Raw genomic sequence first — 23,501 nt, 5'->3', positions numbered from 1 at the left:
CTGTGTGAAAAGTTTAACACAACTGCCATCAGATCCAGACTTAGGCTCTTGTGCCACAATAAAGGGATCACAGCAGCTATCACACATACAAAAAAAATAAAGATTACAATCAGATGACTGATGGTAAGACAATTCTTTTTTAGGGTAAGGATTTCATGTGCAAACTCAGCCCAAAGAGAGAAGCATTTTGCTTTTCTGTAGTTTAAAAAAAAATAAAAGTAAAAATTTACCACACTATAAAAATGCTAAAAATACCTCCAGTATTCCACTGAATTTCAAACAAAACTCTTGATATTTGTAAACACTTATTTTCACTTTTTGGCAAATTAAAGAGTCATATCTTTGTATAAATGCATCAGAAATTAAAATAAGTTAGATTGCCTTATTTTTGTTCCTTACAGAAATGCAGTATTAAATTCTCAGGTAAAAACATATTAGAAATTATTGTAGTCTTTCAAAATTTCACGTTTTAGTGATACTGCAAACAAGCTCCTGAACAGATGAAAAAAACTCAATTCGAAAAAGTCATTCTTCATAGAAGAGCAGAAGGATCTAATTTTTTTTAAATCAACAGAAAGCTACACAATTTTCTCTGAGCATAAAAACTGAAAGCACAGTAATACACTAAATATATTTCCAACACCAGAYAGGTCTCTGGCATAAGTCTATGACAGCATAAAAAAATACAGCCTTAWATAAATAATTTACAGAGGTGTATAACTAAGATAAAAAGCAATTTGTAGAATAAGACAACATATAAAAATGAGATAATATGAAAACAATACTTAAGACCTCCTTTTAGACTTTAGTTTGGCTTTGAAATGCTGCACAAGAGACAAGGTTAAGCATTAACCTAACTGAATAGCTAGTACTCTTGCTAGCACTGGCCATAGCTGCATGCACTCCCCAAGAGGCCCACCTTCTTTACCACTCAGAAGTGGAAAACAACTGTCAGTGAATGCAYGCTGACCTAACAACCAAATTTACCGTCTGGCACAAATGCATCTCAAGGTATGTAAAGCTTGTGTCATCACATCTACCCAGAATAAAGGAAAGAGCTGAAAAYACACCCTGTTCTATACGTGGACGTACCCAAAACCAGGAACTGGTCTGATGAGGTTTGACCACCTTGATCTACTGCACTACAACCTAAACATTTTACAGAGTTACAGAAGACTATCATCTGTTCTCAATAACTAACCTATAAAATTGAATAAGATGAACATAATGACACTTTCAGGAAGAACTAACAAACTAAGTAACATGCAACATTTCTCAGTTTATACACTGTCATTACATAAATTGTCAAGAGTATGTGGAATAAAAAGAAGTAAGTCTTGATTTACCAGACAAGACAAAGGAAGGACTTAAACAATATATGAAACAATGATAAAATATCCCRGTTACTGTAGGAAATTTGAATACCTGGCTTGGGTAATGCATGAACAATTTTAGTCGAATGCGATGGTTCTCCAGGGACTGATGTGTCTTTAGCTACATGGATCTGAAGAGAACCAGATTCCACCTTTTGCACATTCACCTCTCCTTTCATTTGTTCTTTATCCTTGTCTTCAGTCTCCACTCTCTCTGTGTGATCCACACTCAAAGGCGTCAATTCAGCCTGACTGACATGAGATTCACTTCTGTATTCATAACTGCATGAGACTATATCCTCTATGTGGGAATCCATAGATTCTTCTGTAAGYAATAAAGGCAAAAACTGCATGAGTGAATTGCCCTCTGCATAATGRTAACTCACACTTTGCACAATCAGTGTTAACATTAAATTCCTTCTAATTTTAGAACTGTTTTCCAGTAGATATTGGTTATTGCAATAACCTCCCAGTCTAAACACTGAAAGCTTCCTTTATGCCACTGATAGCTAATACCAATCCATAAATAAGAATAGTTTTGTTCACTCCACCAGACAATCCCCACTAATCTTGTGCCATAAATAAAAAATAAAAATAAATAAATAAAAAGTCAAAGTATAATGTTGCAGAATGAACACAAGTTGCATTGCAACCCAGAGAACCCAGACTATCCAGTCTTGGTTTTAGTGGAGGATAAATGGAATGAGACTTTTCAGTCATCTAGAAGAAAAACCTTCCTTTTCCTGCTTGCTCTTCTTTTTCTTTGCCACCCACTCTCCTGCTCAGTCCTGTCCAGATTATCACGCTTATCTACTAGAGGTAAAATGAGGGACCGTTTCTCTGAGACACTTGGCTAAAAAATACGAGTATGGCCAGAGACTGGAAAGAAAATAAGCCAGTCTGTGCAAAGCACAAGGCAACTAACTCCTCAACAAAGGTAGAAAACAGCAGGAGGTCAGCTACCACAAATACATAGTGCCTACCCTTGATTCAACACAGGCTATAAAAGATACAACCTAGCCAACTCTCCAACTCTTTACAAAAGAGCCTGTATACAAACATAAAAGTATATTAACCACTCAACACAACCAGTCAACACAAGAAATTGATCCTCATTTCAAACATTAGTCTTCATTTTCAAACACCAAGAATTTCTTACCTCCACTCATCACTTTCGAAACATCTCCTTTTGAAATAAATTTCAACATTTTTTTCAGAACTTTCTTGTGAGATTTGGAGGTCTGAAAGTGCAAAGCCTGACATCTTAAAAATAAAAAAGAAATATTTTATACATCTATTTCTTTTGAGGAAGGACTATTTCAGGAAAATGTACAGAACCACTTCAAAAATTGCATTGTATATGTATTTTATTGTTATTTCTCCTGTATTTACATTTTCCTTATTTTACATTTCCTTATATTAAGCAATAATGTATTTTACCAACACCTTTGAGTTAGTAAAATTCTGCTGCCTTGTACTGCATAATATTCATCTTTATAGTGACAAACATCCAAAACATTCCATAATTGCAAAGATACATCAGGATAGCCGTAACTGCTGTAGAAAACAAAGAAAACACTTTCCTAGGAGGCTGATACACTAGAATTTTTCACATCTAATAGATACAGCATTAATAATAACATTACAACTACTTATGCCATAAAAGTGTATCTAGAAAATTATTCATACCAATTCAGCTGATAGCCTCTCTTATTCAGGCTACTAAAAGCAGTGTTTGTGGAATACGGACCCACTGTCTTGCCTGCAAGAAGTGAACAAGAAAGCAATCACAAGGTTTCTACCTTGGACTGCAATCCAGAAGCAAAAGGCAAGGGCACATGCATAGTAGGCTACTTACAGGAAAACATTACAGACCCACTGATGTGCTTGTGCATGAACCTAGKAGTATATATTCAGTATTTAAAGTATCATTAGAAGTAAATTAATCTTTCTTTTTTATGTATTTAAAGCAACAAAGACAATTTATGGTTGCACACATATGAAGCCAAGTAATTACAAAAATAACATCCAGAGTCTCTTACCTTATTGTATATTGAGGACAACATGTTTGATTCATGATGGGTTTGTAGACATATTTTCCACTTCTACAAATAATAATTTAAAATTAAAGATATATAGACTAAAAAATGAATGGAAAAAAATATTTTCTTTAAAATATCAGTATCTTACATGAAGAGTAATAAAAGTCTTGAAGAAAGCTCTTCAGCTTTTTGCTACTATACTAAAATACTATCCTTCCAAACTTAAAATAACCAAATAATACTTAACAGAATTTAATCAGAAAACACAACTAAGAAAGTATGTTGTGTCTGGTATGTTTTTTGAATCTGAAAGATATTCTGGATTCTCCAGCAAAATTCCTGCCTAGAAGTTCAGATTCTTGTTCAGAATCTAACTGCAAGGCATCTGACAAGAGTCTGAATCCCGCACTTTTGTCTGCTCCTTGGTAGAGCTGGGAACAGCTGCAGGGATAAGCTCTAATACTCCAGACAAAATACCCACTACCATCTTCCAAAAACAGAAACTTAGCAATGAAAGCGGCCGCTCCTGCAGTCAAAAGACTCAGAGCAGAACAGCATACAGAGAGGGAAAAAAAAAAAAAAAGATTTTAAACCAGTAATATGAGTTTCAAAATTTATCATATCCTTAGTGAACAGTGTCTGAAATAAAAAGTTTCCGAACATATTCTGCAGTAATATTTCCAGGAATCCCAGTATTATAYAGGAGGATGAGGTAACAGTCTTTTTCAAATTTGCATCTAGTGAACAACCCTCAAGGCTGTAAAAGATGGTCAAGTCATACCTGTCACCCCAGCACCGCTTTAAATTGATAGCTCTTTCTGTTTGCCTGCCTTCATAGAGTCACATTACAGTTGAGGGTGCAAAGGACCTTTAAAGCTCATCTTGCTTTGCTGCAATTTGTTTATGTAGCGTGTCTAAAAGAATAGATATGTTTAAAAGCATTTATAAAGTCACCAAATTGTCCTTGTTAGACTAGACATTTGCTTCTGTGTGCGGGAGTTGCTAGACGGTATAGAAAGGAACGGAACACTGTAAAAGAGACTGAGCTGTTCAGTTCTTGTATTTACAGCTTCTGAAAATAATTTGCATTTGAGGTGCACATAGTGCCTCAAAGTGTTTTAGAACATTCAAGACTTTCAAAATATCTAGGCATACATACCCATATTTAAATCACTCTATCCATACAAAGCTAGCTCAGCAATGGTTGAACTCAAAAACACTGAACAGTTAGTGCAAGAAATTTACCATTTTGTTAAGACATGAGATATAAAGTTTGCAGACTGACTATAGCATGTATTTTTAAAGCACAATTCCAAAAACAGAAGTAATGTAAAGCTCCAAACACCATTGAAAAGAAATGGTGCATTATATCATCATATTCAATATTTGCTATAATAAATTAGAGAMCATTTTGAAGAAATATTCTCAATTTAAATATAGCATGCTCTGCAAACATATTTACCCCTTATTGATGAAAGTTTTAATTCCCATGTGATCTTTATTATAATCACCATTTTTGTATGGCAAAACAAGGAAATCCTTTTTTCCTCTCCTTCTACACTGTAACAAAGTCTCAGAGTACAGACAAAYATTTGTTCAAATTTTTTCACTTATTTTTTTGTTATACTTAGTGCAACATTTCTAGAAAAAGCTCCTTATTGCCATCTTTTATAGAAGCTTCATATTTTTTTATTTTTATTTTTTTTAACAAACCTATAATTTCTATCTGGATTCTAACTGAACTAAACTGACAACATGCCTTTGTAGACTAATTTTTGTTTTTAGCTTACCTTCGCCATCCTCTATCTATGAGATCCTGGTAATCTCGAACTGTCATCGAATGTGCCCACATACCTGCAATAAACAGTCATACACTTTAATGTTTTAAAGGATCTAATGATGGTCATTCAAATATAACAGATTCCATAAAAATATTATCATAAAACAAATCAGCTAATCATGACTTTTGAATAGATGTCCTTCAAGGATTTGGATTCTCCGAATCTCACTCAAACGAATGTAAACACAACAGCTTAACATGGAGAAAAAAAAAAGAAAAAAAAAAGGCAGCTACATAAATCCTGACCATCAATGTTAAAGGATTGCTGTCCCACCTGTTACCTTACCCCGAGACACACAACAAAACACCACATACAGTTTTTTCTCTGCCAAACTGATCTGGGTCAGAAAAATCTTATGAAAGATGCTGAAGCTAACTCTGATCATTTCCAGGGACCATTTCGGGAGCAATTCCACTCGCAGTTTGGAGCTGAGTAGATGTGTGGGAAACGTAATCTCTGGCCAGGAACTGAGGGAAAGGAATATTCCCCACGTCCTGCAGAGCTGCCTGAAGGACAGCTTGCCCAGCCACAGCTTTAAGCCTGCTGAACCCTTCCATGTAGACAGGCTCTCACCCTCTCCAGGCTGGCTCTGAAGGAAAAAAACACTTTGCACTGTCAGTTCTCAGCCTTCTTAAAATATAACCTGGCTTAAGCAAGAAGGCTCAGACCTGTTACTCAAAAAACACAGCCGGCTTGTAACTTTTACACGTGGCTATCTACCACTAACGGACTGAACATCATGTCGCACGTGTAGGGATTAAACAGACAGCGAGGAATACAATAAAAACATCCTAAAAATAGAGCACTGTCATCATCAGGTAAAAGTTTTAAGTCATACACGTTACACGTATGTATTGCTACACTGGGGGGAAAAAAGTCTTCCGTGCTGATCTCACTACGCACGGCAAGCACGGAGTTTCAAGGGTGAATCTCCCATCCGACAAAACAGGTTGATAACTAAAGGAATCAAGGGTAAACACCTTCACTAGGTRTCATGCAAATATCTCTTCAGATTTCATTTTATTAGTAACCACATATTATTAAATAAGTATTTAATTATAAATTATTATTAGTGGAAAACACGCTTCCTCCAAAAGTCACAGCTGGAAAAAAGGGCCCCCTCAAAACCACAGGTCCTTYGCCCTTCTCTTTCCCACAGTAACGTTTTACGTTTCAGATATTAGTAAATCAATAGTCAATTGCACAGCCGAGGGGAGGCTGCGCTGCCGCGGCGGCGAAGCAGGCAGCTCAGTAACCACCGCGCACCGCGGAGCAACGCGGCCCCGGCCCCGGCGCCCGGCCCGGGCCCCGGCTGCACGCCCCGGCCCGCCGGCGGCTCTTGCCGCGGCCGAGCGCGGCAGCAGGGCAGGGGGCAGAGCGCGGCGGCAGCCGCCGCTCCGCCGCTCTGAGCCCCTCGCAGCGCGGCCGCGCCCCGCCGCGCCGCTCAGCCCGCACCATGGGACAGGTTGCCGGTCTCGTTCTTGCAGTAGCCGCAGCGGTAGCCGCTCTCTCCCCCGAAGTACTCGACGATGCTAAGGGAGCCCTCGGCCGCCGCCATGGTCCGCGACGGCCCGGCCGCGCCGCGCCGCTCAGGACACCACCCGGCCCGCCGGCCCGCCGCACACCCCGGGAGCCCCGGAAACTGCCGCCGCCGCCGCCATCTTTGCTACGGGCAGGCCACTGGCAGCGCCCCGCAGGAAGCGGCCGCCCGCGGCCCCGCCATATTTGCTCAGGGCGGGTGCAAGGCAGGCTCCTGTCTTCAGCGAGGGCGCGGCCGCGCCGCGGGCCGCTCTCGCCCGCCCGCCCCCTCCCCGCACTCACCGGCCGAGACCTTCCCCTGCGCCGAGGCGCAGTAGCCGCAGGGGTAGCCCTCCTTCCAGCCCCTGTACTCCACCACGGCGCAGCGCATCGTGCCCCGCCGGCCCTGCGCGCCGGCGCTGCCCGCCCCGCAGCGCCCCCGCCGGCCGCGGGGCCACCGGGGCGGGGGCAGCCGCGCGGACGCGGCCGGGGCCCGGCCGCTTCCAGGTTGGCTTCTCGATGCGTGCTGGCTCCCGCAGCGAGCCCCGCTGATGCCTTCCCTGGGCCCCTGGCTCGGCTTAAGAACTGTCGAGCCGAAATTCTCCCGCTTAGGCCTTCTCCGCAGCATGGCAAGGCGGTGTTGGCGAACCCGAACTGCGGCATGGTGCRATGGTGTTATTTTAACCAAGTGAAGCCACTGCTGAGATTAAGAATACTGCTTTTCCTACTTGAAACCTACTACTGCTTTTACTACTTAAAGCTTCTTTCTAAAGCCACTATAACCTGCTAGTTAGTGGTGCACAACCACACTAAACATAGCATGCAAGTGCCATAGCACAGGCAATAAGTACTAATTAAACTTCCACAGTGAACTAGAATACGTACACTGGCTTCATTGATTTGTTTTACCTTTATAGAACATTCTCGCGGCCAGTCCTGCAGGTGAGTTAACACTTGCTGCCTTCAGGAAAAAAAATACACAGATCTACCCTGGATCTGCCATTCGTAAAGGAGACTCTCAACCCTTGCCAATACAATGGAATTAGCATCAAACAAGCAGACAAAGACAACAGCATCGTCAGACAACACAAATAAGCCTGATCTGATGTTAGCTTGATCAGTTCAAGGCACTCCTGTGCCAGATTTCACACAACAATTTGATACTTTTTCATCTTAGTCTTCAGTAGCAAATACCCGTCAACTTCAGAATAAAGCAGAAGCTAGCATGGAAGGCTGAAGAAATACAGCTGTCTGCTTTACTGCAGGTGACCAAAGATGATCAAGCTATGTCTGTTTTCAAATATCCTCATAACCTGATCACATTTTATCATCACCTAGAGACATTCTGCTAGTAACAGGACTGCAGATGAATACCATACTGCATTCTTCAGACACCTACTGGTGAAGTGGAATTTCAAGCAGAATACTACTTCTCTGAAATGCAAAAGATTGCATTTATATTATTATTTTTTTGTAAACACCCTGCTGAATGCAGGGTTTAAGAAAACTAATAATAGATCCTCAACATCCATTTAGTAAGTATGACCTCAGCCTTTTTAGCAGAAACACTTGTCTAAAGCAAAAGGGAAAGTGTGAAATAATCTTGAAAACACCAGAAATGGCCTTCTTCAAAAGAGCATTTTCTGAGGATGGAGTCATGTTGTGTTTCTGCTGAGGAAAATAATGCCTTGTCCTAATATCTTTCAAAGCAAGAAACACATGATAAACTTAGCAATTTCTCTTGTTTTTTTCACCCTTATCTAGAGAGCTGAGATCAAATTCCCAAATATCAAACCTTGATTTCAAGAAATTTTGAGAACAGAAGGACAGTATCATTTTTTCCTCGTGATGCCCAAGAGTATTAAGATAATAAAAACCAAGATGGTTAACCACATAACTCCATTTCCAGGCAGCTGCTGGTGAAAGACACAGATGAAACAGGAATAGCATTTCCTTTCTTATACAAGCTTGTAAAACCCTCAGTAAACTTTACAGAAAGTTGTAAACAAAGCCATAATAAAATAGAATTATAGGATAACTTCTACCCATGTGACTATAATATAGACAAGACAGCTAAAATAAAGTGTCAAATGGTTCTAATAAAAATAAATTTAATTGCACAATATATACACATAAAACCTTACTTGAAGGAAACATTTTAAAATATTTTTCTTTAAGGCACCTAAGGGGAAAAAAAGAGAAGACATTAAGACAATATGTAATTAATTTCTAGAACTTAATATGTTTATGATAATAAAATAATTCAGTCCTATTATTTAAAAGATTCTGCAAGGAACCTGTCTTCTCTTCCTGTTCCCCTAAGCCCTTCTTCAGACTAATCTATTAACAAGAACATCAGCTGTCAGTAAGTTTTTAAAAAGTACAAAAACTATGCTATGATTCTTCATAGCATTGCATTTCGAGTACAAGTATAGAGTCTCAAAAATGAACTACAGCATGCCACTTAACTGGCCATCAAATGTAAAAGTAAAGTCTTTTCAGTTCATAACTGCCAAGAAGATTAAAGAAGGGAAGTTTTGATCCATGAAGAGATCAAGAATACAGAAATTCTCAGATGTTAAATAATTATCCTTCTTAAAGTGTTTCTACATGTGTAACCACAGGTAGCTTCTTTGCAGGTTTTTCTATGTCCATAAGGAACTCACACATTGTATCCTTATTTATTCAGTTTGATTTATGAAAAGAACTTGCTTGAAGAATTAAGCTATCTCCATTTCATCTTCATTGCTGTTACAAGGAGGACCAATCACGGGTTCTGTTATTTCAAATGTCTCCACAATTTCCTGTTTAGAGATAACGAAATTTTAAAAGCATCTTAAGTTACAATGAGATGAACTATTTCAATATAATTGCAGTTACTGAAGAGAAACTAAGAGATTTCTCTTTCTAAAGCACTGTTGCAAATGACTAAGTCTATTCTACACATTTTGAGGAACAAAGGAGACAAGTTGCTTATGCTAAGAAACACTTTGTGCTGAAGATTTATTTAAAACAACATACACTGAGGAAATATATGGAGCGTTACTGACAGCTTGAATTCTAATCCACTCCAAAGTTGTACTCTTGCTGCTTAGGACTAAACAGATATAAGTATTTGAGAGCATTTTAGAAAGAGCAGTTCTGAATGGAGAGAATAAAACAGAGCAGTTCATGAAAGCTTCAGCTGGTAGCTGAAACTACCGCTCTTGTGTATCACCTTCTGTTTGGACTTCAGAACATCCCATCTGACAGCAGATGTTATATAAGAGGGAAGAAAAAAAGACTCCATTCTTACTTGGTTCTCATATGAAATAGTAAAGGCAAATTATTGCACAGTTTTAAGTTAGAAGCACTTAAATCAAATAAGCTTCAAGGATCAAGTTTCCATCCTGTTTCTGCTTATTTTTCTTGCAGTTAAAACTTCATACTCATGATTGTTCCGAAATCTATAAAATGACGTGCAGTGACATTAACATATACAGCAAATCCTACCCTACTCTGACTATGTAACAACATAGCTATCACAAGACTTCTTATACTTAAAAAACACAAAGGCACCAAGTGCTATTGATTATACCTTCCATTCTTGGTGGCTCAGAGATATGACAGCTTGGTTCCGTACTTGAGCACTACGGTCATCCTCATTTCCCTCATCATCTTTTGCAGGCTCTGTTCAAAATATTATATTTTCATAATCTTTACAGTTGCAAAGTTCTTAAAAGTCATTTTCTTATTTTCTTTCAGGAATATAACTGTCACAAGAATTGGATGAGTAAAACATACTCCACTAAACTTGTCTCAATCAATAATTGGTACCCTATGCTTCCTGAGAAATTTCTTTAGTGTTATCTCACAGAACCCTAGAAACTAACATTTTTCAGAGTCTCAGAAGGAAATAAGTATTTAATCTTTCATGAAAACCCAAAGTCTTAAGCCCACTGATATTCTCTGGGAATGAAAGCTGAAGACCCAGTACATAGGATGGCATTTCCTTTCAACTGTTTTAAAGCTGCAGCACTTCACAGCTCAACTAGGTAAAAGTCGAGATTTCTCACATACAAAATATACTATCTTAGCAAAACACAACAAAGTTCATACACTCATTAGCCAAAATATCACTTACAATGAAAAAGAATAACCTTTCAATTCTATGAATAGAAACTTTATAAATAACAGACAACTTTTTCTGTATTTCAATATTTAAATGGTCACAACTTTTTCAATTCTTAAGTTTCCATGCCGTCAGTTGCCTTCCACACTTATCCCCAAATCTCTACTCTTGCAGCTAAATAGGTACTTAATGTTTTGTGATGCGCAAGATGGAGCTACTTTCTAATGTTGTAGCAAAAGTGTTTAGTCTTCTAAACGAATTTTACCTATTACTGGCAATTTATCCTCATCCAGTTTTAATCGTGCAAAACCATCCTAAAAGACAGTAAGATGTAAAATTTCAGACATTAAAACTATCCAAATGAGGTAAGACACTGAGCTGTCACAATTATCCACTGATACTGTATTTCATAAGCATGCACATACACTGATAAGAATTTTTATTCATATTTAGTATTAAAATTTTTATTTAAATATAGTAGTTATTCATAAAGGAGGACACAGTTTCTACCAGGCAGTTCATTAAAATTAGATTATAAAAAATTTAAAAAGTCAGAACCATTCATTAAATATATTGTGATATGATAATGAAGGGCTAACCAAAGTATATAAGCCACAACATTTAGCCAAAATGTATTTGTAGATTTTTCTCTTTTCCTAAGTTCAGCAAACACATTTTATTAATTAGACATTTATTAACGTCAAATTAATATAGCTTGAAGCACAGTCTACAGGCTCAAAAAAAACATAAAAAAATTACAAAAGAATCTTTGTGCTATCTTATGTGGAGAACAGAACACTAACTTTTAATTGAAGATATGCTTGGAACAAATTTATTAACCCACGAAGATGTGAGAGTAAGATTGAAAGTGTCACTGAAATAAGTTGTAATGCTTGAACAAACAAGTATAAAAACAAGACTTTATAATATTATAAAATGTGAAAGTCATTTCTTTTTAAACTGACCAATCCTTTAAACTGACTTTAAATCTCCAAAACTTCATTCATTAATTTTTAAACCTTCTTAAAGTGGTCTTGAACGGACCTTTTGTGACCTTATCTGAACTCTACCATTTCATGGGATCTAACACTGAAAGAAAAACCTTCTCAATAGTATTTTTCCCTCGTTCTATTTCAAGAGTCAACATCAGGGAGGCTTCAAGACATAGAGCTATACCTTCTGGCTTTTCACTGCTTAAACATTATTACACAGCCTAGTTATGGGCTCTTAGACATTGTTTACCCTTGAAGATCAAACTGAGACATTTTTAACTGAATAACAAAAGTAAGTAAAAGTGACATACTCTTTATAAATATATTAACATAGGAGTACTTTCTGAAAAGTAAATGTATTGACAGTGAAAGGTTCACTATTGCTTTGTTAATAAATTGACTAGGTTAGCAGAAAAATCTAGTAGAAAAACTAATCTGTCAATTCTGTCTTCATTCTACTTAATTATCAAATACCATAGTCTATGCAAAACACATCAGGAATCCTAATATTTAGATCTTAATCTTTCAATACCAAAGGGTTCAAAACTACAAATCAAAAATTCTCTATAATTGCAGTATCAAAGTAAGATTTCAAGAGCATATCATGTCTTACCCTTATAATGAAGGACACGTGAAAAATGTTTTCCACAGTGCGTGCAAAAGAGTTTGGATCAATCACAAGATCAAAGAAGGAAATAGGTGCATCAGCTAGAGATGCAAAAATGTGTTAGTTGTTAAAAAAAGGTAGTATACACAAAGCTAACAGATCTGTAAATACAAACTTAAGAAATTCAGTACTCATTTAAAAACCTAACTAAATGTTTATGTCAATTTAGTTGTAATGTTGAATTCCCAATTATATGCAGTGTTAAATTTATTTTCTTCCCCATTTTGCCTCCCCTGCAATTTTCTAGTCTGCTATTTTCTTCCCCGTTTGCCTCCCTCTATATATGAGAAAGGAAATAAAGGAGCAGTCTATATATAAATAAAATATATACAAAGTATGAAACTAACTCCCCATTCAATTTTTTCTCCAAAAACATGTTCTAATAGGGGGAAAACTGACTTTGGGTTGTCTTCAAACCCCAATGGGTATTTAGTGTTCAAAAAGCACCCCCAGTCAACATAAAACCTTCAGCATAAGGATTTCTGCTTACAAACTTCAGAGCCACTCTAACTGTAGAAGACTTTGAGTATTCATTTTCTCAAATTAATGCCTTAAAAGCTAAATGGAAGTCATACTTACGATCATTTTTAAAATGAGTCTGCAGAAATCCCAAGATCCTCTCTACTTCTTTTTCTGTCGCTTCCTGATGAGATTCCTCCATCTTTTTTAACTGGAAAAAAGTTGCTGTATCAAGAATAGCATTGCCAATGCATATACCTACTGTTGTAAGATAAACGTGTTCTGTTTTGAAAAACACTTTTCTAGAAAGTTTAAATGTAAGTAGAAATACAAGATCTGAATTGTAAAAAAAAAAAAAAAAGCAAGTACTAAAAGGCCCTTCACAAACACATTATATAAATGATACAATTTTCTTACCATGCCACATGGGCACAGTTACAGACACTTATGCAAAAATAAGATAGAATTTGCAAAATGCTTTAGGAATAAGTTTCCACTGCACAATGCCAAACTGAAAGGATTATTGTTTATATGTTTTGAGCGTATTTACAAGTATACTCTTTTACTTTCCCCTAACTCAGAGGAACTGAGAGAACCCTGATGATACTTAATCTGTGCACTTATTAAAGAAATTGAAGTAGATTGTTTATTAAGATCGTTAATATGTATTCAGAAAAGGTACCCAAATTTACTGTGTAAGAAAAGTCATGGGGTCAAGCTTGAAATCTTAAAGGATATATTACTCCAATTTTAGATTTGTTCACTATCTATAAAGAAGGTACATCAAATTATCTTCCAAGTACTATAATCTGCAGAGTACCAGATTCACTGGGGTATGCTTTTCAACAAACTATTTCCTGTTTCTGTTAACCAACACTTTTCCATTGACCACCCTGCAATAATACTAGTAACAGAAACCTTTACAAACAACCATGTGTCTAACAAACTAAAACATACATTGCTGAGTGTTTACCTCTATAAACATGAAAAGCGATTACATACTTTCAGTAGCAACTCTCTCAACCCCCCTCCTCCTCTCCTTGCCACTACAAGCCTTACTGCCACTATTTCTGTCACTACTCACAATTCACTATGTCACAATTCCTCTCATTATTTGGATTATTAAGAAACAGGTTATATTTAAAAGCCACCACAATGTTTTGTCTCTCTCTGAACAGTTATTATCAGCCGTATGTACCCAGTAAAAACATGGCTTTACTTTTTCAAACTCTCTAAGTCCCTCTTAATTTAAGTGCTCAGATGTTTGCCATTTTGACACAGGAAGACAGAAGGAATAGGGAAACAGAAGGTAAGAAAAATATTGTAGTGACCTAATTAGTTTGTTACTGTTAATGAATCAACTACTTATATGAATGCCACAGACAGTTATTAAAAGAAAAAAAAAACACTTGAGAACACAGTAACTCAAATTTCTTTTCTGTTTTTCCTTTCAAAACAGTGAGCAAAGAAGCTATTGTGAACTTGTCTTGCTCTCTTCTACTGATGATTACTGTTCCAGAGATTTCATACTAACACCTGGCCAACTACTGAAGTATAGGTAGACAAAGAGAACACTATTTATCATTTTCTTCATCACTTATCAATCCAAATTCTTTCCTCTTTCAGCAGTATCAACATCTTTGCTGACAAACAAAAAAATTCTATAAAAATACTATCAAAGAGTTGCAAGACTTCAGTAAGTGGGCAATTAATCATTCTTCATGAGAGAATGAAAAATACCTTAATATCATTTTCCTTTCCTAAAACTGACAAAAATACACTTAAAAGCAAGATTCTCTGCTATATTTTGTTACAGTTCTACGGGTATGATCTCTCAATAAATAGTAATGCCATACAAGCTCCCCAGATCTTTTTATTACTTTGGAAGGTCTGATCGCCATCCATTGTGGATGAACTTTCTGTATTTATACATCTCTGTTTGAAAGACAAGTCCTGGTAGTAAACCATTGTCTATGGAAATATTAGAAGCTAAAAAAAAAAAATCAGTCTGTCAATCCTATTTCATCATTGTCTATTAATGAAATACCTCAGTCAGCACAAAACAAAGCAAGAGGCCTAAGATTTAAATCTGAATCCTTCAGTACAAGACAGCGCAGGACTACAAAATTGGAAATGGCAAAAGCAACAAAATGATTTAAAAATCATTTGCAATGATGATTCTATAAAATAATCATTAATAAAAATAGTACTTCACAAACCTGAGCAGGCATTGCCCTTTTCTCTTCTCTTCCTGTAGTCTTTTTCTGCCTCTCAATCCGTTGCCTTGGCACTGGAGGATCAGACTTGAAAGATCCCAACCTAAACCAAATAAAAACATAGAGAAATTTTTTTTCAGTGTTTGTTAAGAAATCAATACTGAGTAGTTGATTTCCTGATAAATTTGCAAAATAATGACTAAAATCTAAACAAAACCTCTTATCACATTTACAGTCTTCTGCAAACAACCATCCCCAGTAGTTATTCCCAATACATGCTGATAGCTTCACAATAATAGGATGTTTTACACTAATTATTCCAACATTTCTTCTTTACTGAAATTTACTAAGTCTAATTCTCTTAAAACTAGAGTAACTTTTGGACTGAAACATAACGTATAATGTTCATATCCTCTAAAATCTCTATTTATTTTTATTGCAGACTTCTCTGTATGCAAACTGCTTCCGTATAACATTCATCTTTTTCATCTACTGCTCAGTGCTGATAAGTTCTGGTCTGCAATAAGAAGAGTCTTTTAAAATAAGGGTTTTTTTTTAAAAAAAATCTGATACTATAGAATCAATCAATAGAACATTAAGTACACTGAAAAGAGATCCAAAGTTTCTTATTAAATAATGAGACTAATATATTCACTAACTTTAGGCACTTTTGTGAACTGCTATTCTCTCTCTGTTGACTATATCAGTAACTTAGGCTCTAACTTTGGCTGCCTTAAATATCCAAGTTAAATGCCTACAGAAGAAAGTGTGAATTGAGTGTCAATTCAAGTCATTTCAGCAGGTATCCAGAAATTTAGTAGCATGTGTTGGGCAATTTACCACCGCTCCATTTCAAAAAATTAAGAGACTGACCATGGAAAAAGAATTTGGACCTCAGATAATAATACATGGAGTCAAAATTAAGTAGTTCTCCTCGAACAAAAAGGACTCTACTTTTACTTAAAACAAACACTTTTCTAATATTTGCTAATATTAACATCTTCCATCATAAGCCCACCATTACTGAAGATCTCAAAACTCAACTACACAGAACAGAAAAAAAAAAACTCAAAGTAGTCTTTTCTGCAGTTTTTATAATTTTCTTAGGACAGTATTATACTTATCATTTAGAACTTTCACCTTGGAAGTGCAAGTATGGATTTGAAATATTCTATCAGCTCTATCACCATAATTTGATGGTACTAAACACTGCTATTGTGGGCTGAGATTTAAACTGGAGTACTGTCTATAAGCCAGGTGACTGAGGGTCATTTTATAGCAGCTAGAAAGATTCATACTAAATGGATTGCCTACTCATAAAAAGAGAGAATACACTGATTCCACATAAGGACACTTGCCAGTAATCAGGTGATTTCTTCCAAAGATAGAGCTGAAAAGAAAGCCACTAAGAGATAGCCCATTAACACAGATGCATGAAAAGGACTGTTGACCTCTATTTTGACAAAGCCTCACGATACAGTTATCAGGTAAAAGATACAGGATTTTAATCTTTTAGGGACTAATCAAACCCTAGTAAAAAAATGAATGATCCACTATTAATGCCTTTAGCTGCAGCTTTTATGCTGAGAGAAATGAAAGTGATGAGTCAGCCTTGAAAGCAAAGAGGATGATTAAGTCTATTGGTTTAGGCCTGAAAGAAGTAAATCAAGAATACCTTATTATCTCTTAAATATACAAAAGACATTATTTAGTATCTAAGCTAAGTCAGACTCAAAGAGAAAAATATTAGGAGATATTTAGGAGACAAGGAGTTGTTCCCTGTTAGAACAGATGCTATGTAGAAGTCCTTGTTGGCACTCTGCAACCTGAAACTAAAATCTTCATCACAAGTCTAGGGCACTTAAGATTAGTACAAAATTCTCTTTTAGAATAATGTCAATTAAAGGCCATTAACTACAGTATATACAATTTTCCTTAAATAAACTTACATGTAGTGAAAAGAAGGTGCTCTTCTGAAATACTTCTCTGCTTCTGATCCCAGTTTATGCCAGGCATTACTAGGTAAATATCCACCAGAAATGCCCTCATTATCACTATCCTTTTCTTCTACTTCTATGCGATTTAGACCCATGAATGTTAGCTACAAATGAAAAATATTGAAAAGGAAATTCACTTGGAGAGAGATCAGTAGATGCATTAACAGTGAAATACTGTGTTACGGTGTTTGTTCTGCTAGATTAATATTTAATATCATTGCATAACAAAAGAACCTCAATTTTTGCAAAGCTTCAGGGAAAACAAAAACATCTGCATATACACTTACACAGTATACAGGCAACAGCCATGCTGTGTGTACTATTAAACTCCATATTAGGGTACAATTTTATCTAAATTAAATTAATGACAAAATCCAATATTAGTATTTAGCAATGAGTAATTCTTATAAAAACGAATGACTTGTAACTTTTACCAAAAAAGCAAGTCGTCAGTGAACACAGCAATTTTAGTGTCAGAAAATGCATGGACTACAAGAAAATCAAGACTAGGGTTAACTCTCATTTCAAGAGATCTTAAATGTGCTTTCAGATACAAGTCAGTCTTATCTTTCCAAAKATTTCATTAGGTCCAATAGGAAGGTATTTCTTTCCTCAACAAATCTTTCTTATATCATAGATGATAACATACACACTACAGAAGATAAGCAGCCTTTTTTGTTCTTCTTCTTATTTAGACTATCATCACTCCTAGATAACTGTAAAGGTCACCTGAATTTCTATCCTCTGAATGATGAAAAAGTGGAAGAAAATAAAAGTATAGTGCTTCTTATGCAGTCTCCTGTCAGTGAATTCAAGAACAAGATTTGGTAACTGTCATCAATTCAATGACTGCAATAACACTAATCCTAAACTTAAGCTCAAATGTTAACCTAATAATGATTACAAGCCCCACTATTTGATTGGATGCACTGATCAGAGAGACTCACTGTCTTCAGTAAAGAACCAATTTGAGAGCTTTCCACACTCACAGAACTTTTGGTATGTTTGCAATAATCACTAAGCAGGATTAGCAAAGAAAGAGAGCTATGCATAAATAAAACTGTATCCCAACAGAATTTCAGTGATCTATGAAGTAGCAAATCACTACTTAAACTGCATTATGAAATAAAAGTATCTCACACTTTCTGAACACCACATAGTTCCAGGAAGCCTAGCTTTTTAGACACAGTAAAACAACTTCTTCAGCCCAACCCTGAACCCACCAATCCATCCTTCCTCAGCAGAACTTTAATAGGGGAATGAAACTTGATTTTCTTATATTGTAGAGTCCTGACCAAAGACTCAGACTCTTTATACAGCTACTAAAACATATAGCAAAAATTATCTCGGAGAAAAAATAAGAAAAAAGTCTGCTCCAATTGCTATTGTGAACTGACTCTTCCAATCAGCTGCAGTGTAAGAGATAAGCAGGGGATGTCTAAAAGCATCTAAGTAACCCAAAGTCCCATTTCATATCAGTCACCTAGGACCTTGAAAAAAATGCATGAAAAAGTGAACAGAATAAAGTAACTACTTCACTACTAGGAAACTACAAAACTACAACAACAACACCAAAAAACCAAAAAGGCACAAAACCCCCTCTGCTCTGCATGGACTAACTGAACTGTGATGGAGCAGTAAAAGTACAATTATTCCATAGTGGGCACTACATTCACAAGTTACTTTTCCTCCTCTCTCCCATTTCCTCTGTAAATTGGAAACATTAAATGCATAGTTTAAAATAACTAACAATACTAACTAGAAAGTTAATCAAAGAAAGTCACAGGAAGTGTGTTAAGTTCTATCAGAATGGTCATGTTTTGCCTGACCATCTAAGGCTTTACTTTTATGACTCTACAACAAAAGGGAAAACTTCTAGAACAGTTCTTAGCAAATTCTCAGTTTGGAACTTACTAAATCTTCCGCATATGCTGGTGAATCAAATGCTGTCATCTCAGAGTGCAATTCATTGGCCTTCTCCTTTCCTAGATTTGATGCCAAGACAAGAAACTGGGCATCCAGTGCAGCCTCTCGTGCACAGGAGACTGTTAAAGAAGAAAAAAAATTGTATGACAATTATACCTAATTGTCAAAAATATAATAGCAAAGCTTMGCATACAGAATATCCTAGGTTTAAAGATTTGTAAAGGCCATTGTAGTGACCTCTAACATAATAAATAACATAGTACTTGCTATTCCCACAAAAAGAAGAAAGGGAGAGGATGACACAGGCAAAGGCAAATTTGAAGGTCTGACACGTCATTTTGCAGAAAAAAAATGTATTTTTTATTAACATGATTTCCTCCTCTAAGTAAAGAGAAACGAACCTAATTTGTGTACTATTTATGTATATTGTACTATAAAGCAAAAAACATTTCTAAGTACAAATAAACACTAAAGTAATGATATTTATATTCTGACAACATCTTATTCAAGCAAATCCTCTTCAGTTGAAGTTATTTATTTGAAGTTATACTTTCATTTTTTGAGAAAGCATTTGAGTCTAAATTGAATCTCATGCCGTTAAGGAGTTTTTTTGTTTTTGTATTTTTTAATTTAAGGCATCATCTCTTCACACTTGGCCAGCTGTCAAGCAATCACCTCTAACAAGAGCTACAGAACTTGTTTTTACCTCCACTGAACAGCTTATTGGCTTCTTCCAAAGCTTCTGTCAGTTTATTGCTTTTTGAATTCAGCATATCCTCACGATTTTCTAGGGAGGCAGGGGGTAAGAGAGGAAGAAAAACTCCAAATGAAACTCCAAATTACATAAATATAAAAGTACCAAGAAATGCATACTTGTAACTCAAGCTAAACTGCCTGGTTCATACCCCAGCACACTCAAAATGCGCAAGAGTCTATAATACTTTCATTGTGAGACTGTATAGGCCCAATTTTTATCAATGCTCACTCATACGCTTAGTAGTAACTTTGCATTTACTTCCATGGAACAAGACTCATATGGTTGAAATTAATTTAGAACCATATCACCTACTGTAGTTGCATGAATTATGGACATCCAATGTCATCACTCCAAAATATATTTTACTAAAAAGCTCTAAGCTTAGTAGTGCCAGATTCCTCATAGTTCCAGGTACTTTATATCTGTGTCCAAGCAGTTATCAGATCCTGCAGTTTACTGCACATTGTTTGTTTCACCTGTTTAAACTACTGTGGATTTTCTGGAAAAAAAAATGCTTGATGATTTCTGACAATCATCATGTCAAACAGTTACTTCTATACACTTTGGATGTCTGAAAGTCTTCATACATACACATTCCAAACAGCTACTCACCACCCCTAAGTGTTTTAAGAATATACAGCATACTCAATGCAGAGACATAACACTATTGAATTTCTTGGAAAATGCCAGATTACATAAACAGGAACTGGATCATCCACAAACTGTGGTGCAATCTCTTAAAAACAGAATGAAAAAAACAGTAAGTTTAGCAAGTATGCAGAAGACAGCCAACACTAAGAGCTGCTGAAGTTAGTAGTGCTTACTCAAACAAGCATTGTCACACCTCAAAAATACAGTAATGAGAAAAACAGCATACTCTAAATATGCATGGAAGAAGGAAAAAAAACTGAAAATAAAAGCAAAAAACCACCAAAACTAGATCTCTGTAGAGAGGTATTAAAAACTTCCTGGCACTTTCCAGAAAGCCTAAGGATAACTTTCTGGCATCAGCAGATCCTGGTATTTGCAGTTTCAAATTAGGGATTGTTCCCAAGCACAACAGACAGAAACTTAACAGTCGTCAGTATTTCTCTAGCTTGAGGAACGTTCGCTCCCTGCATCAATGCACTCGAACGCACGTTATGTGCGGCAAAGCCCTCCATAAGCAATCCATCCTTCCGCATCCCCACGTCTTCAGGGAGACAAGTTCCCAGCTAACTACGAGACCAAGATTTCAGCTGCCCAGAGAACGATTTCAGCTGCCCAGAGAACTTCAAGCTCCCAGAGAAAGTACTTCAGCAGATCCAGACCGGCCAGCCCCAGCACCCGCTTGCAGGCCTCATTCCCTTCGGGCCGGAGACACCCCGCCGGAGGGCCGGCGCGCCAGCGCGGGGCCGGCGGCACGGGCCGGGCCGGCGGCGGGGCCCCGGGCGCACCCCCGCTTACGCTGCACGCTGTAGATGAGCTCCCGGTACTGGTTGCGGATCATCCTCCTGCTGCGCTCGTCGCCGCCGCCGGTGGCCTCGGCGCTCTCCGGCCGCCTGGGCCTCCCCCACGCCACCTCCGGCTCCTCTTCCTCCTCCTCCTCCTCGGAGGCTGGGGGGCGCGGGCGGCCGAGGCCGCCCGAGAGCCGCTGCTGCTTGTGCTCGGACACCGCGCCGTTGCGAGAGGTGGACGGCAGCGAGGGGCGGCTGCAGTCCGAGCCCGAGCTGCGCGGGGAGGAGAAGTCACCGCTCCCGCCCGCCTCAGACATGGCTGCGCGGCGCCCCGGGCCCCACCAGCCGCCGCAGGGGAGGGACGAGGGACGAAGGAGGCGCCTCGCCCGGCCCCGGCCCCGGCGGCCGCCCTCAAGCGCCCGGCCGCAGCCGCCGCCCAAGCGCCAACGGCGCAGCGGGACGCCGTTACCCAGCCCCACGGCGGCCCGCGAGGGCCAAACCGCGGAGCCGCTTGGAGGGGCGCGGCCAAGGCTGCCGCGTTCCGCCTAGCGGGTGGTGCCGGCCGTGGCGGTGGGCGCGGCGGCGGCTCCGCATAGCGGCGCGCCCGGAGGGCGGTGCGGAGCGCGGCCCGGAGCGAGGGCAGGCCCGCGGGGAGGAGCCCGAGAGCTGCCCGCTGCGCCGCGGCACGCGAGCCCGCCGCCAGCGGGGCCGCGCGGCCGCCATTTCCTGAGGCGGCAGCGCGGAGCGGCCGCGGCGGGGCGGCGCTCGGCCCGCGTCCCCGCGCGCTGTGAAGCAGCGGCGGTGTGTGGAGAGGCGCCAGGCGGCCGTGCGTGGCGACCCTCTCCCTGCCCCGAGCTCCTACCTGTAGTTGAGCTTCCAAGGTAGTTTTCCGTCACTGTTCCTAGATTCCTGGTGCCTGCTTCGTTGTTCCGAGTACGCTCGTCAGAGCGTTACCCGGGGCAGAGCCAGCGCACGCAAATCCGGACTGTAGAGGGGATGGAAGTGCCCTTGTGCCTGAAACGCTCGCTAAATGTGTGGCGGTGCGCGCTGTCATGTATGAGGCACTACCATTTTCCCTGAAACGGGAGCTTCGTAGGTGTTGCCATAGAAAGCGTGCTTCCGCTTTTGTTTTTCTCAATATAAATAGCAGATCTGTTTAAAGAAAGACGCAGAGCCCTTCTAAAGGAGATAGTTTATCACACACTCGGGGGGGGGGGTGATGAGAGCATACGAACTCTGGTACTCTGGTACTGCTTACCTGTGCAGCCACAAAAGATTTATAAACCAAAGTTWTGCACAAACTTCACGTCCAAGAAAACCCGAGCAGAGCTAGCCTAGCTGGGGAGGCCTCCTTCACTGCACACTGCCGCTTTGAGCAGCAGGCCAGGTCTCTGCTAAAGACGCAGCCCCTGGTAAAGGAGGTGCCTGCTAACAGCCAGGAGAGCACCTTACTGTGGTAACAGATAGGACTCCACCATCACAACAAGGCACAGCAGGATCCAGTGTGTTTTCCAGGAGAGGGCAGTGCACGTACAGGTACACAGCACAGTAACAGTCTGGAAAATGAGAACTCTGTTTTCATTGAAAGATAATTTTTAATTACTAAAAAGGTAAAAGGCTCCGTAAATAAAACCATTTCTGCAGAAATATTTAGCATTAAATATCACTAACTCTTTACATCTTGATTAGCCAAGTTGTCTGTTTCTATCTGCTATTTTAAGTGAAACAAATTAGTTAGAACTTTCACCTTTATKAAGGAATGGAAATGTATTTAGTGATAAACATGACAGTAACGAATCTTTTGACTATTAAGCTTCTCTGTAACATCTGAGGAACAGATGAGGTGAAAGTTACAGAGATGAAGTGTATACTTGACTGAGCATATTTAATACATATGTTTCCCTCTAATATGTGCAGATTAATCACTAAATAGGGATTGTGCTCTGATAAATAAAGTAACAAATGTGTACTTGGAAGTGGAACAGACTCCTAAATTAGTTAACGTGGTGGCATTGTTTATACAAAAGACAATAATATTAAAGCAGGGTTAGGGGGTGGGAATGTATATTGTTAACTTACAGGTCTTCACAATTTGTGAATTATGCACAGCCAAATATTACAAGTCTGGAAAATTCAGCTATATTAAATTTGTCATTTACTGGTGAG

The 23,501-nt window shown here is 38.6% G+C and overlaps 2 protein-coding genes across 8 annotated transcripts in view; both read right to left on the bottom strand.

The window, feature by feature from the left end:
• ATE1 (arginyltransferase 1) overlaps positions 1 to 7,197 on the bottom strand; it is an 86,671-nt gene extending 79,474 nt beyond the window's left edge. For 3 of the 6 annotated variants that reach the window (XM_085305257.1, XM_085305260.1, XM_085305259.1), the window contains exons 1-5: positions 6,712 to 6,937; positions 5,206 to 5,269; positions 3,416 to 3,478; positions 2,533 to 2,636; positions 1,426 to 1,698 (exon numbers count right to left, since the gene is read on the bottom strand). In XM_085305257.1, coding sequence (XP_085161383.1) covers positions 1,426 to 1,698; positions 2,533 to 2,636; positions 3,416 to 3,478; positions 5,206 to 5,269; positions 6,712 to 6,814 — 607 coding nt within the window. In that variant the 5' untranslated portion in view covers positions 6,815 to 6,937. Of the gene's footprint in view, positions 1 to 1,425; positions 1,699 to 2,532; positions 2,637 to 3,062; positions 3,136 to 3,415; positions 3,479 to 4,196; positions 4,330 to 5,205; positions 5,270 to 6,711; positions 6,938 to 7,077 lie in introns of those variants that run through there. The other 3 variants (XM_085305258.1, XM_085305262.1, XM_085305263.1) reach the window with 3 other exon arrangements.
• Positions 7,198 to 8,853: 1,656 nt separating this feature from the next.
• On the bottom strand, positions 8,854 to 21,821 carry NSMCE4A (NSE4A component of SMC5/6 complex). 2 transcript variants are annotated; one of them, XM_085305255.1, is made up of 10 exons: positions 21,346 to 21,819; positions 19,849 to 19,929; positions 19,131 to 19,261; positions 17,169 to 17,320; positions 15,223 to 15,322; positions 13,124 to 13,214; positions 12,491 to 12,585; positions 11,151 to 11,199; positions 10,352 to 10,443; positions 8,854 to 9,578 (listed from the first exon to the last, which is right to left on the bottom strand). In XM_085305255.1, the coding sequence occupies exons 1-10, from the start codon at positions 21,650 to 21,652 to the stop codon at positions 9,495 to 9,497; spliced, it is 1,182 nt and encodes a 393-aa protein (XP_085161381.1). In that variant the 5' UTR covers positions 21,653 to 21,819; the 3' UTR covers positions 8,854 to 9,494. The 2 variants fall into 2 exon arrangements, with proteins under 2 accessions (XP_085161381.1, XP_085161382.1); XM_085305256.1 differs by lacking the exon at positions 11,151 to 11,199 and having other exon boundaries at positions 9,491 to 9,578; positions 21,346 to 21,821.
• Between the last annotated feature and the right edge of the window lie 1,680 nt (positions 21,822 to 23,501).

Source organism: Rhea americana, unplaced genomic scaffold (genome assembly GCF_003343005.1).
Source record: "Rhea americana isolate MKP2758 unplaced genomic scaffold, rheAme1 scaffold_218, whole genome shotgun sequence".
NCBI lineage: Eukaryota > Metazoa > Chordata > Aves > Rheiformes > Rheidae > Rhea > Rhea americana.
Note: the sequence above shows the minus strand (reverse complement) of the source record. Positions and strands in the feature narration are given on the sequence as shown.

Coding starts and splice junctions, on each gene's coding strand:
- NSMCE4A (XM_085305255.1), bottom strand. CDS start 21,652: ATGTCTGAGGCGGGCGGGAGCGGTGACTTCTCCTCCCCGCGCAGCTCG. Junction 11,200..12,490: donor ACGTGTCCTTCATTATAAGG/GTAAGACATGAT, acceptor ACTGTCTTTTAG/GATGGTTTTGCACGATTAAA. Junction 10,444..11,150: donor GGATAAATTGCCAGTAATAG/GTAAAATTCGTT, acceptor TATTTTGAACAG/AGCCTGCAAAAGATGATGAG.